The sequence below is a fragment of the Manacus vitellinus genome, unplaced genomic scaffold (assembly GCF_001715985.3).
Source record: "Manacus vitellinus isolate BGI_N305 unplaced genomic scaffold, ASM171598v3 scaffold_2_pilon, whole genome shotgun sequence".
NCBI lineage: Eukaryota > Metazoa > Chordata > Aves > Passeriformes > Pipridae > Manacus > Manacus vitellinus.
In genome coordinates this window covers 45,220,676-45,234,751 of record NW_021940208.1, presented here as the reverse complement: position 1 = coordinate 45,234,751, position 14,076 = coordinate 45,220,676, and the positions used below count along the sequence as shown (strand labels likewise).

At 37.0% G+C, this 14,076-nt stretch overlaps 1 protein-coding gene across 1 annotated transcript in view; it reads right to left on the bottom strand.

Moving 5' to 3' along the window:
• GPC6 (glypican 6) overlaps positions 1-12,544 on the bottom strand; it is a 522,514-nt gene extending 509,970 nt beyond the window's left edge. Inside the window, exons 1-2 of the mRNA XM_018070973.1 lie at positions 12,523-12,544; positions 7,417-7,575 (exon numbers count right to left, since the gene is read on the bottom strand). Of these exons, the coding sequence (XP_017926462.1) occupies positions 7,417-7,575; positions 12,523-12,544 (181 nt within the window). The remainder of the gene's footprint in view (positions 1-7,416; positions 7,576-12,522) is intronic.
• Between the last annotated feature and the right edge of the window lie 1,532 nt (positions 12,545-14,076).

Genomic DNA, 14,076 nt, shown 5'->3' with positions numbered 1-14,076 from the left:
AGAATCATGTATGGACAAGAGAGCCTCTGACAAATGATTGCAAGAAGACAACAGTATTATCGACTTAAGGCTGAGTCCATTGTTAATTCTATTCTTGTCCATATGCATATGAAGCATCTTTAATCACAGGGGTTTTAGTATTTGTAAATCAGTAATTTTACTTATGGGTTGATATTTTTAAGGCTTAGACATTAATTTCAGAAAACTATTTCCATCATAAAATATTAAAAACATACACTGTTAAGAGCTTCACCGAAGATTAAACGCTATTTGAATTCAACAGGATAGCATTTTTTTCAACCAGCATAAGATAATGACTGACCTCTATAGTGCTTACCTGCCTCAATATTTCAAATGTCTTTTCCCCCACAAAATACTACAGTAAAGAAAAAGAGAGGATGACATCTGCAAAAGAGCCAAAGCAAGCACAAAGGAGAGTCTCAAAAGTGTTTTAGATGTCTCACACCTTATTTTTATTCTGTTCCTTGGAGCGAAATTTATCTGAATAAATGTATAAATAAGTCCAAAGTATAGGCATCTATGTCTAAATATCCTCTCTAATCAATAGAGAGAAATAAATACTCCAGGGAAAGATTTTTCCTGACCTATTTGAGGTGTAAACTTTACACTAGCATGACTTGCACCTTTCATTCCCTGTTGACTACTGAGGGAACGCACAGGAGTACTCCGTATACAGGAAGATGTCTTGTCTTCAGCAAGGCAAATTCTGCTTTCTGCTAACAGAAAAACATTGGATCCCTGCTTTCTCAAAGCCTGTTTGGATTTGGCTATATTATTTGGACAACATGCTTTCTAACAAGATCCATTTGAGAGTGGGTGATGTCTGCCTGTTCCAGCACAGGGTAGCAGCTTGTTCTTTGCTTTGCAGCTTCATAAACTTGATGCAGCAGGTTAGCAAATTACATGCTCTGCTGACCAGCTGCACTTAGCAAATGAAACTGAGGAAGTGCAGAGAGCACAACCCACCCAAATACACAAAGCACATTTCTAACTGCAGGGAGTGTGCAGAAGACACTGGTTCCCAGAGCACTGCATTTCAGTACTGGACCTGACCAGGTTAGAGGAAATTGCACCCGTGGCTGGAAACTTGTTATTACTAGGCAAATCCTTCCTTTTGCAAGTTTTGTAGGCTTGCCACGTCTCCTCTTTTGTTTAATTAAAAAAAACCATTGCTCTACTGTAGTTAACAAATTTTGACATACTATGTGAAACTGATAAACAGTAATCTCAGAGCAAATCTTAAAGAATTAGACCCTAAAATTGTTTGCAGGCAATAAAGGTTTCTCTTAGGCTATTATCAGTTCTGATAGGATTTTAATGAGGTGTAGAATAATTTATTTTCAAATTAGTGTTTCCTGTCAATTATAAGGTATGGCATCTCTTACCAAGAATCTCTAATGCTTAGAAACTTGTGCCAGATGTCCAACGAAGGCTTGTTAGCGGTTACATGTTACAAGTCAGCAGATGTTGATTTTTTTTAAGGCAAGTTATGTAGTATGTTAAACCAGTAGATGAATTATATGGAAACTGTTGGCCTGTTAGCACTGCGACAGCCCAGAAGTTGTGCAGTTTTAAAAATCCACCTGTCCTGCAATGAATTTTGCATTTCATGTAAAATACGTTGCAAAGCAACACTGAACTCTTGTAAAAAAAAAAAAAAAAAAAAAAAAAAAAAAAAAAAAAAAATCAAAACAAACAAAAAAACCCAAGCCACCACTATCTTGTCCAGAGCTAAACTACAAAATATCTGCTATCCCAGCTTTGGCATGGTGTAGTCCATGCACCATCTCAGGCACAGCAGCACTAGAACAATATGAGTATATAACTATTTGACTTTCCACACTCCAAAGAAGCCTCCTGTCTCCCAAACTGTGGCAGACTTTTCTGACTTTCTCCTTCCAAAAACCAACCAAACAAGCCAAAAACCATTCCTTTCATATTCAGTGCATGAAAAGTAAAGCATGAAAAAAATACACTACTGGAAGTCCATCCTTCACCTGCTGAAGTGACCTTCTGTGCTGCTGTATTTCCCCTGTTCTGCAGAAATCCATGGAGGTCATTGTGACTCTGGGCATGAGCTGGGGTGCAAGGCAGGTTGGCAGGCTGGGCAGCAAGAAGGGGAGGAAAATGGAGCAGAGGGCAGGAGACTTGTATTGGCTATGCAACTGAACCTCAGTGTATTCCAATTTCCAGCATCTCCCTTATTTCACTTTCCACACATTTTATTTGACAAGTTTAAGGTGACAGTTATACCTGCCGATAATAGTTCATCTCATTGAAGAGTTCTTACTTTGTTGGAAAACAACTTCACAAAACATATTTTTGTCAGCTCTGGTATGAAGGAAAGATTCAAATCCACTATTTTCCTCCAAATTCTTTCATAAATTGTTCAAGAAAAGGGAATATGGGGTGTCTGGGATGATAGCTATTCTTACAGGCATAGTTTTGGGGGATTATCTTTGAAAACTTCTTTGCTGCTGTGTAATTTACACTGCTACTGCTGGTAATGACTGTAAGAAATATGAGAAGCACTAATGAGTATGGATCACTGTTCTCCTAGAATGTAAAAAAAAAGGAGCACGGGGAGTGATGACCCTGTATGACAGATCAATCAGGCTGCAGATTGGTTCTTAGGCTATCCAGGTTATTTTCCTTAGAAGGCGTCATGTCTCACACATTCTGCTGAAGGCTATCCTTATCCATTCAAGTTCATGACAGCTATTCTTAGACATTAGTTCATTTTTAACACCATTGCCAAGACTGGAACTGTAATTTTTAATGACAATGAAGAGACGATGTCTCTTTTATCAGGTTCAGATCTATTTAGCTTAAATTAAAATTCTTTGCTATATTTTTCCTATAGTTATTCAAAGGATTAGTGAAAAAATGTCATTGAACAGCTACTTGTCTCCTCATTAACATTCATGACAAAAGCTTCCGGCCGGAGCTGGTTTCGGCTGCTGATGGAGCAATACCTAAAAGAAATTGGCTTGTATGTGAAACAGCTGCTCAGCAATGTCAGTATGCAGGGGAATTGGTGATAATAAGATGATACTATTACAGCTACACTGGGAGCATAGTATATTTTAAGCTGCTTTGAGGTATACAGTTGAGGTCCAAGAATTGGAGCATGACTATTTGTCTAGTGCTAGGAACAGGAAACAGCTGATTGTTACATGTCTGCTTATACAGGTTAGTGCTACAGAAAGCCTTGAGGTTAAAGAAAAATCTCTATCTGCTGGAATTCTTAATTTCCTGTGTGTTTTCTGTCTGCTGGAAAAGTTTTTTGTTTCTTTTCCTAGTGTTTGGAAAGGTTTGTGTGTCCTTTGCTGAAACAGGTGTTGGCCTCTTTGCTAGGAACATTGAGCACCTGCTATTTCAAAGGAACTTTTCTCAGCTTGGTGATTTATTTATTTGGCAAGATTCTTAAGAGAAGATTCTCTGGATCCTCATGCACCCATTAGTGAAATTCCAGATACTGATTTTGTTTGAAAAGACCATCCAGTATGTCAATGGAATGACAAATATGTAGATGTGGGCAATACAGTTGTAAACATCTGCACATAAGGCTCAGCCAAGAAACAACTGGCAGCTAGCATTATGTTGTATGCTAATCCACTCTTGTCTAGAACATGGAAATTGAATGAAAAATAACATTGTCAGACCTTTGGCTCTGAGATATCTTTGAACCTCACATACTATGAGAAATAAAACAGGAAAAAATGAACGTAGAAGAATGGAGTAGTTAAAAGTCCCAACATACTGACCGCCCCTTAGAAATGTGAAGGACAAATGAATAAGAAGTGAAAGCTTATAAAGGGCTTTAAAATGCAAGAATTGATTGCCAGTTAAAAGAAAGATTTAACAAGTTCTGATCATAGTTAGTTCCAAAAAGCCTAGTAATTTTTAAAGTTCTCTGTTACAAATTTCATATTTAGCTTCTATTGCTTTTAGTTATTACAGAAATTTAGTTCTTGTAAAGACTTGGAAGTACTGTACTTGAGGTAAAATGAAATACAAAACTGACATAGAAATTATGTAAGACCATTGACAGCAGACTGAGGGAGGTGAATCTTTCTCTCAGCTCAGCATGATAAGGCTACACATGGAGAGATGGGTCCAGGTCTGCACTCCCCAGTACAAGAGAGATATGGGCACACTGGCACAAGCTCAGCAAAGGGCAGTAAGGTGATGAGAGGACTGGATCACCTCTCATAGGAGCAGAGAGAGCTGGGACTGTTGACTAGAATACCTCCATCACATCTCAGCCATGTTCTATGATTCTGTATAAGAATGTTTGTCTTACCAGAGGGCTAAAGAGACAATATTCAAGTTAAAGCAGATTGAATTTCCTTTAAGATTAGATCAAGAATCTGGGACAAAATTCTGAAAAGGAAAACAGATCTCAAATTGTCTCTCAAAATGAAAATCATAACATCATTCCATCTATGCCTAAGTGTACGGCTGTGGGGAAGAAAGCAAATAAAACTGTTGGCAGAGGGGCTCGACACAAACTGCGATGACCAATGTGATCAGCAAAATGTCCGTCTTTATTTACAAAGATGCCCCTTAAATACCATTACTACACCCCGGCGTGCGATTTCTTCTTCTACAGTATTGGTTACACGAAAGTATTCACAATGTAAACATGCCCTGTTGACCGCTTCTAATTGGTTTATAGCAGGTGTCCATATGAAATGAGGACACAAGTTTACCTCTTGGGACTCCACCTTAATCTTGGCATAGATCCTTCTTTGTCTCAGCTTTAGAGCCTGAAGCCATGTTAACTACGCAGCATTTTTTACTGTTTGTACCCAGCTATGCCAAAGCAAGACTCTCAAAAATGCAAGAGAAATTGCTCACTCAATCTTTGCTCTCCCAACATAAAATAAGAAAGGCAAAGCTTATGAAGGTCAGATCAAAATTCAACAAAGAGTTCACATACTCCCAAGAATACTTATGTTCCAAAACTTAACATTACCCTAAGACAAGTCCAGTACAGAAAAAAAAAAAAAGTGAAGGTCTACAAGATATCCCTTCGATGTCCCTTTCAAGAGTTTTCAAAACTATATAAATGTCTGAATGAACAAAGAGCTTGGCAGCAACTCTAGTTTAAATTAACTCCTTACAGGAGCAAAGCTAGTATCTATCGCAACATTCCTTAGATGTTCATATATTCATTTATTGCTTACATGCGCTGCTCTTGATAAACACCGGTACTTTACAAAACTTCCATAAAATCATCGCAATTGGCTGTATCTGTTTTGTTATTTGTGGTATACTAGCATTAAATGGCAGAATCATGTATCAGAATTCCCTTGTGCAATCAAAGTACCAAATTAAAAAACAACAACAAAAAAGGATGATTCTTGAACAGTTAAAACACTGACCTTATCTAACAATCTTAATATTGCTTCATACTGAAAAGCAGCATCCTATTTTAAACTGCAACATATTTAGCTGGTTTTACACTGAAAGACAGCCTATTAGGTGAATACATTTTTACATTAATGTATTTGCCTCTCTAGAAAGACTAAGCAATTTTTCCATATAAGTGATCAAATTTTGAATAGCTTTAGAATAGCATTAAAATACTGAAAGCATACACTAAGTTCAAATGCTCTCTGATAAGATGTCACATTGCAAATTCCCTTTAAAACATCAACCATAAGACAGAAGAAAACACTCAGTCTTTTATTCCATTTATTTATCTGTGGAGCAGATCCATAAGAATCCCAGAGCGGAGTACTTAAAAGCAATCAGTAAGTGTCAGCTATGCCTTACCAACAGTATTAAGATACCGAATTTCAGTTACTGAAAGTGCCATAATACCCTTAAGTTCATTGCAACATAAAAAGGTCTGAAGTTGTCAAAGAATTAGTAAGGTGACAACTGAGCTCTGTGGTCAATGAGCCCAAAATTTTGAGTATACTGCATGGCTCACTGAACACCAGCAATCATCCTGGTTTCCTTCTATAAAAAAAAAAGAGCCTTGTACATGCCCTAGATGGTTTGAGATATCTGTTCTGCTTTCACACTCATCTTGTAAGACCGCACATGACTTCTGGATTTATTTTGTTTATAGATCCTTTGAAGATAAGTAAAATTTTGAAAATCCACTGCACAAAAAGTTCCAAATTCACATTTAAAAGGAAAGTCATCATAATGCAGAACAGTGCACAGTCATTCACACCTTCCAAGGACACTCACTAAATTATATTAGCATCTGATCTGCTGCTGTGGATTTTTCTCCAACTCATCCCCATATTACACATTTTCCATTCCCTTCTTTTTTAATTCATTTTCCCTTCTGTGTCATATTGAGAGAATCAATATTAGAAAAAAAAAATCTTTAATTGGATATGATACAGAATTACCCCAAGGAGTTAGAGACATCTTCACTTTTTTCCTAATGGAACCATAGAGTTCCGAAGTAAGCTTATATTTTTAGAGATAACCTTTCCACCATTCTCCTACATGTGTGTATATGACCAATTACCTGGGGTTAGCCAGCTTTACTCCACCTATTTTCAGGCTTTCAACCTACACAAAGCTCAGCAATCCTCTTTGTAATGCTGATTTATGTCTCTTAATGCCATACCCTTTTCAACTTACACATATGCAGAAGTGCTTAGGGTGACACTTCTAACACAAATGCAGATTTCATATTTAGATAAAACCATGACTTAAAAATATGGACACAACCACGAAAACTGATTAATCTTCATTGTTAAAGACAAGTACTTAGAAAATTGTGACCCCATAACCCTGATCTTACAAAGGTCTTATAAAGGCTGATTGCAAGCAAATAAAACCCCCAAACTGTTCTTGTCAGTTCTTTCTAGGTAGAAAAGATGTGTTTGATACTGCTTAAGTACTTTGTATGATAATCCCTCTCAAACGCAACTGAGGCCTTTGTGTTTGGAAGCCAGAAGCCCTTTTAGAGACTCTGTACTTCACAAGAAAATCATGCAGGAAAAAACCACAGCCTTAAGGCTATAAAAAGGCAAACTACACAAATAGTTCTCTGCAATAACAAAAATCATGGGAGATCCACAGTTCATCTTGCAACAGTGAACATGATTACAAACCTAAATTTTGCATTTGAAACTAGGAGACAAAAATTATAAACGTCTCTATGCATATCTAATCTCTTTTTTCAACATTAGCCAAGCCTGCAGGCGCTTAATAGTCTTATTCTTGATGTCATTGTAATTAAAGGCAATACTCACAAGGCTGATAAGCACACCAGCTGTACATTAACCCTTATCTTAGCCAAACTGACAACTGCAAATGTGATATCTAATGGTAAAGAAAAGAACACTGGAATCTATTATGGATACCTGACTCTTAAATCCCATAACCATGAAAATAAGTAAATTATATCCAGCCTACCGTCAAACTTCTTGTGCCGGGATACAAAAGTGGTGCGTACGAAGTGACTTGTTTCCTCCACTAAGTTTTCAAACTCCAGTTTGCTCTGTTGGCTTAACTTGTCCTCCATTTCTGAGGTGCAGCATGTATATTCCTGAGGGCAGATTCTCAAATGTTCCCCTGGAATCACAAGAAAAAAGGAATTGGAAATATTTGAATACAGACAGAAAGGCGCCAGAACCAAATACAAATGATGGCTCTCCAGTTTGGGTGGATTACTTAAAGAGCTCTTTAAGGCTTGACTTCTTGACAGAGAACACTTTGAATCTGTATCAACAACTTTTCTATAGTTGGGTATTCCTCACATGGGAGGGGAGACACACTTTGCAGAATTGTTTTGATACTTCAAGAGGCAGAACTATCTCACATCAAAGTGTTTTCTCACTCTGAAGAAGCCTTCCTCATTTACAGAAATACACTTAAGATTTGAAAAACAGTTGCTTGCTGTCTGTCTGTATTCAAAATGCCTGGAGAAATACCTAGTGAGATGACCTGTTACAAGTCATTGGAACTGTCAAAACTTGAAAAACAGAAATGCATTTGCTGTCAAAACCTGAAAAACAGAAATTATGCATTTCTGTAGACAGGTCCCACTCGCCCAAGTGCACCAAAACATTCTCCCCTTCTCACCTTCCTTCCCTTCTGCTTAAATGTATTTTAAAGACTGTTTTTGGATGCCACATGTTTTCTTGGGCAGTATTTCTTGTCAGACTGAGCAAGTGCTCTGCTGAATAAGAGAAAGCAATGAAGAGTTTAATTAATGCTTATGTTATACAGAAATGTAATGTAAAAGGTAATGAAAGCCTCTTATTTAATTCAATAGATTTATCTCTTGAAGCACTGTGCCAGTTCTTCTGACAATATTGCTTTCTTCAGTTCAATTTGCAAGTGGAAACCAATTCTTTAGCTCATGAAATTAAAATGGTCTATTATTACATGAAATGTGAATTTCCAATTGACACTGTACTAAGGGTGTCAGAAACATTTAGCTCAGTTTGTACAAAGGCAGGAATTTCTACCATTCCCTCTTGAGAAATAAAAAGAATGATCTACCTCTATGATTAAAGTAACTTGTAAGGCAATGAAAACATTTAGCTTTCTGTACACTGAATCCTGATTAAAAATCCCTCTGCAAATCTCTTAAAGGTGCAAATAAAATGATATACAAAGCCCGAGGGTTAAATAAATACTGGGGACCTGATTCTCATTTATATGAAGACTCCTTTCTACCACTGCTGAGCCATAAAGAAGACTTAAATGCAATTTATACCTACTTTAAGGCTGCTTTTCACCATTCTTATTATGTAGTGAGGAGAATCAGGCTCTAAGTTTAATGCTTCCCAGGGGTATAATACATTTAGCTGCCGCATCATTTTGAAGGCAGCATCACAAAGAGGTTTGCACATGCTTAGAATAAACATTGTCTTGAGTTTGCCCTCACCTTATTCCACTTTATGTTTCAGTTCTTGAATGAAGATTTTTAATTTGAAATTCAGTCATTCCTCACCCCTGATGCATCCCCATTTTGTTTTTTTTTTTTTCTGCAAGAGTTCATCATAATATATGAACTATAATGCCATGAGATTTCTTTTAGCAATCTCAAGATTTTTTAAAAGCTCAGTTATACATCTTCAGGAAGGATCATTAATTATTATCAGTTACTGTTCAGCAGTACTAGCTACAAGTCTCAGTTATGTCCAAAAGCATCATGATAAAAATCACTGTATAAACCTGGGAAAAAAAGATACCCCATGACCATCAAAATATTGTAAAGATTGTTTCCCATGTCTACTACACCTTCCCAACACAATCAAATAATTCTTTTCCATCCTCAAAATCACACATCTAAGCAAAAAACAAGACACACGGGGCCTGGTGAGCCAGCTGCTGTCAAACATAAAAGATAGTGGCAAACTAACGTTTGCCTTACCCTCTACATCTCTGTCACATTAAACTGAAACTATTCAACAGGTAAAGGAGGTACCATAATAAGAAACAATAAAGGTTATTTTAGTAACAGTAATGTTGTGAGGTTTTTATTAGATGTCAGAAAGACAAGTAAAGCTGAAATACTGTGTCATTAGAAGCAATACTGCATGCTTGATTAAATTAAAAAAAAAAACCAAACCAAAAACCCATCCATAATGTGTGCAACCCCCTTCCTTGATAAATTCAGGGGGTTTTGTTTATTTTAAACACCTACTATCCCAGTTCCAGCCAGAGTCGTAGTTTATGCTTTCATTATGGTTATTATGATTATGTCCTCTAGTGCCATTGCAACCAAGGAATTTTATAAAGCTCAGTTTTCTTTCCTCTGCTCATGTCAAGTTCTTATTCTTTTCTCTCTGGCTCTGTTTTTCATGACTGCCAGACTATAAACTGAACTAATGGTAATCATGAAGGCACCGTGCTTAGTAAGTAACAGTTATGAGTCTAAATTTTTTAACACACTGTGTTGTGCTGAATGCTATGACAAATTAAAGCCTATTGAACAGTTATTTTTGCAGCAATATTAATTTTTCTTTCATTTATTTATTTGCAGTCTTACTTTTGCATTGCTACAAAAATTACTTCTCACTTTGGCTGCTACAGACTCATTCAGATTCCTACTGCACTTCTTTTTTATATGTGTATTTTCATTAAGTTTCTTCTTTTTAATTTACTGGTTATTCATTCATTCATGAGGTTCTTGAATGCTTAAATCTGAAACTCACATTTATCAGAAATGCTCGCAAATTCTATATTACCTCATTGCCTTTTTCTCCCAACAATGTGTCTTCCTAAATCATCTAAACTAGCCACCCACCATCATCACAAAAACTTTGCTGAACTTTAATGAACTTTTTTTTAAACCACATTTCTAGTTCTTCTCTTCTCCCCAACCATATACTCACTCCCTGCATTTTTGTAGAATGAAATAATAAGGGAAATATTTTGCTACTCTTCATATTCTGCTTCAATATTTTTGCCTTCTTCTCTTTCCTGAACTAGAGGTTCAGGTCAGATTACAGATAAAGCAAAAGAAAAAGCAAAAGTATCTTCCATTGCTTCATGCCAAGAAGCATGCAAAGATGAAGATTTTAGAAATTTTGTCTCATAAGCCCTGGCATGTTTATACCAAGTATGACTGGCTGCAGTCTCCATAGGTTCACAACTTAGAAAAAACTCATGTGCTTTCCAAGGAATGGCAAATGGAAACTCTCTGACAAAGTCATTTCTGTATGCCTAATCTTATTTGTTTTTTAAAAGCATGATTTCCATTTTTTACTCATTCTTACCAAACCTCCAACTCATGTTAGAATCACCAGGTCAATAGTTCACTCCTTGTAGGAAAAAAAAAAAAATGGACACAATTTTCTCAAAACAGAAGTAGGGAGTTTAGGGAGGGGAGTTTGTTGGTTTCTTTGTTAGTTTGTTTTTTTTAATTAAGGGGTGAGTGCTTTATTTTGGATTTTTTTTTCTTCTTTTATGCAAATCTGTGTCCTAACAGACTGTTTGGATTGGAAATAGCTCTGCAGGCTATACTTGATTGTGCTTCCTCTGATTTCTTGAATTGGATCATTTACTGTTTGCATTTTATAATACATTGTTCTATTACCATAGAAAGAGTTTAATCACTAATTTGTGTATTTACACACCTCAAGTATTTTGCAGGCTGAAAATGTGCTCATAACTAATGTACCAATTCTTGCCCTGGGAAACTCCATATGGTCTAGGTTCTTATGCTAATTTTAGCAACACTTTTTATGGGACAAGTGGCATTGGACATAACTGACTAGTTTTTCCTTGTTGCAAATGGTGTGTCCCCAAAGATGTTTGACAGAATGTAGTTTCACTGCACTAGCATTTTGCCAGACTGAACAAGTATGAACTCAATATTCCTAGCGACCTACCACAACTCTTCTAACTACTGTTTCCAGCTGAAGATGCTGACCTACAAATATCTCCTCCTGTGGTTTAGGTTATATAAATCAAATGAATTGTCTACTACAAATACAGCTACCAGTATTCAATTTCAGTTTTATTACAGCTGGAATCTCACACCTGCCTTCACATGATCCAAATTGGCAAGTTTTGCAGTTGAATTTGGCAATCCTTCTAGCATGCAGCTTTGAAGTGTGATAAAGCAATTTATAAAGCACTTCTTTTATATTCAGATGTATTGCAGTTTGGTGTCCTTAAAACATGCTACAAACCTCACAAGTCTTTAAAAAATTACAATTTACAGCTCTCAACCGGAATAAATGCTTTTACTGTGTATCAAAATGCTGAAACTGATTTGACCATTGTATCTACTTGCACTGGATACAATCTGAAGGATCAATAAACCCTAAGGAATATAACATTACCCTTAACAATTTCACCAACAGATTTTCTGAACATCTGATGCAAACATTGTTTACACTATTAGAACTGGAAATATGATCCATAAAACATTTAACATCAGGTAGAGTTTTTTATGGGTCATGTTGCAAGTTTAACAGTATTGGAAACAACTCTTTCTCAGGCAGTCAATATTTTATAGTTTCTATCCTAATCATAAATTTAAAAACCTGATACTGGTCTCTTCACAGAGTGGTAGGACTAACTGTATGGCTGGAGGGAAGAGAAACATACAGTCACCACACTGCTTCATAAATACAGGAGTGAATAAATGTTGATAAAACAAAGGGGTAAATTCAAGGTGTGTTTTCAAAATTCATCACCTTGTATGCATCAACAGAGTCTAAAGGAAGAAAAGATATCTCTGCATTCTACATCATGCAGATTAGATTAATGTGATTTGGCTTTGTCATTAGCTGTGTTGTTTGAAATTAGAAGTATCTGTTTCAGTCCTGCCCATATTCAGTCAGCTGCGGAGAAAGCAGTGCAATTTACTACAGTATGAAATTTAACAAAGGTAAGTTCCAAGTCCTGCACCTGGGATGGAGTAGCCAAAGTGCCAGTACAGGCTACAATCTGTAGCAAGGGGAGATACCTTGATGAAAAGAATGTGGTCTCCTGGTGGACAACAAGCCAACATGAGTCAGCAGTGCACTGCAGCAGCATTAAAGGCAAATCCCATACCGGGTTGCATCCCCAGCGGCATTACTGGCAGAGACAGAGACATGATCATCCCACTATACTCAGTTCTTGTCAGGCTGCACCTGAAGCACTGTCCTGGTCCCCACAATTCAAGGAAGATGCAGACGGACTGGAAAGGGCCCAAAGGAGGGTCATGAAGATGATCAAAGAACTGGAGAACCTGCTGTGTGAGGAAAGACTGAAAGAGTTAGGTATTTCTTCCTAGAGAAGGAGAAGGCTCAGGAGGTACCTACTCACAGTATTCCAGTACTTAAAGAGCAGGTACAAAGAGGATAGAGGATCTCTCTTCACAAGGAGCCACACGGAGAAGAAAAGGGGTAAAAGGTACAAGTTGTACCAAGAGAAGTTTCATCTTGGCATAAGAAAGAAATTTTTTAAACTGAGAACAATCAGCTACTGGAACAACCTCCCCAGGGACATGGTGGAGACCCCATTGCTGGAGGTTTTCAAGATGCAATTGGACAGTGTTAGTTAATCCCATCAAGGCTCCCTTTCCCACAGGGACTGAGACCAGATAATCTGTCAGGGTTCCTTCCAACGTGGGCTATTCTATGGTTCTGTGATTAGGTACTTCAGAGCTTCCTACCTCTGAATTATAAAGGACTGGAACCACTGGAGTTCTGTTCCTGAATTAGCATTTTCCGCCTAATTTTCTGTATTTTTAAAAATTATTAATTTAAATTATTTTAAAAACATGATGAATAGCATTAAAAGAAAAACATCATTCCACTTGAACCCTTGCCCACAGTTTTGGGATTTGGATCTTTTTCAGTATTGGTGATAAATGCCTGCTTTTTCAAGTTTTCAATTTAAGTTCTCTACTGGTGAAATTAAGAGCACTGGAGAACTCTTAATGATCACACTATTAATTTTCTATGATAGAAAGCCATTCTTTTCCAATACCTTTCTGTCCTGTCACTCATGTGCAAAGAGAAAACAGTTCTGTAGAAGATTCTGACTAACAATCATCTTTAACTTGAAAAAAAACCAAACACAAGAAGCACTATCATGTTGTCTGCATTAGCTTATTTAGCAGTTTAAAATAAACTAGACACATGAGTTATAGCATTTCAGCCAACATTCAAATAGTGAAAATTAAAATATCATCTGTTCCCTAACCAAAAAGTCCTAAGGCTCCTTCTGACTTTGTAATTATCTTCTCTGTGGGGTACAACAGCCCTGCAAGCAGCATCTGTAAAATTGCACCTGGCATTCGAGTCACAGATTGAACTTTCCTACTCAAACTAAAAGGAAACAGATTACATTTTAAATTAATTCCATTGTAATATTGGCCTTACAAGTGATGACAAGAGCAACATTTGCACAGAAAATGACAGCTGAAGGAAGGGAGGGAAAGCTGTCTGTAACATACTGATTGTGCCACTGGACACAACTCTTCTAATTTTAATCAAAAGAGATGATTTTTGAGTGGTCTTGGGAATCAAGAGAGGTCCCAGCTGACTGGAAGCTGGTGAACATTGTTCCGATTTTGAAGAAGGGCAAGAAGGAGGACCTCAGAAACTACAGGCCTGTCAG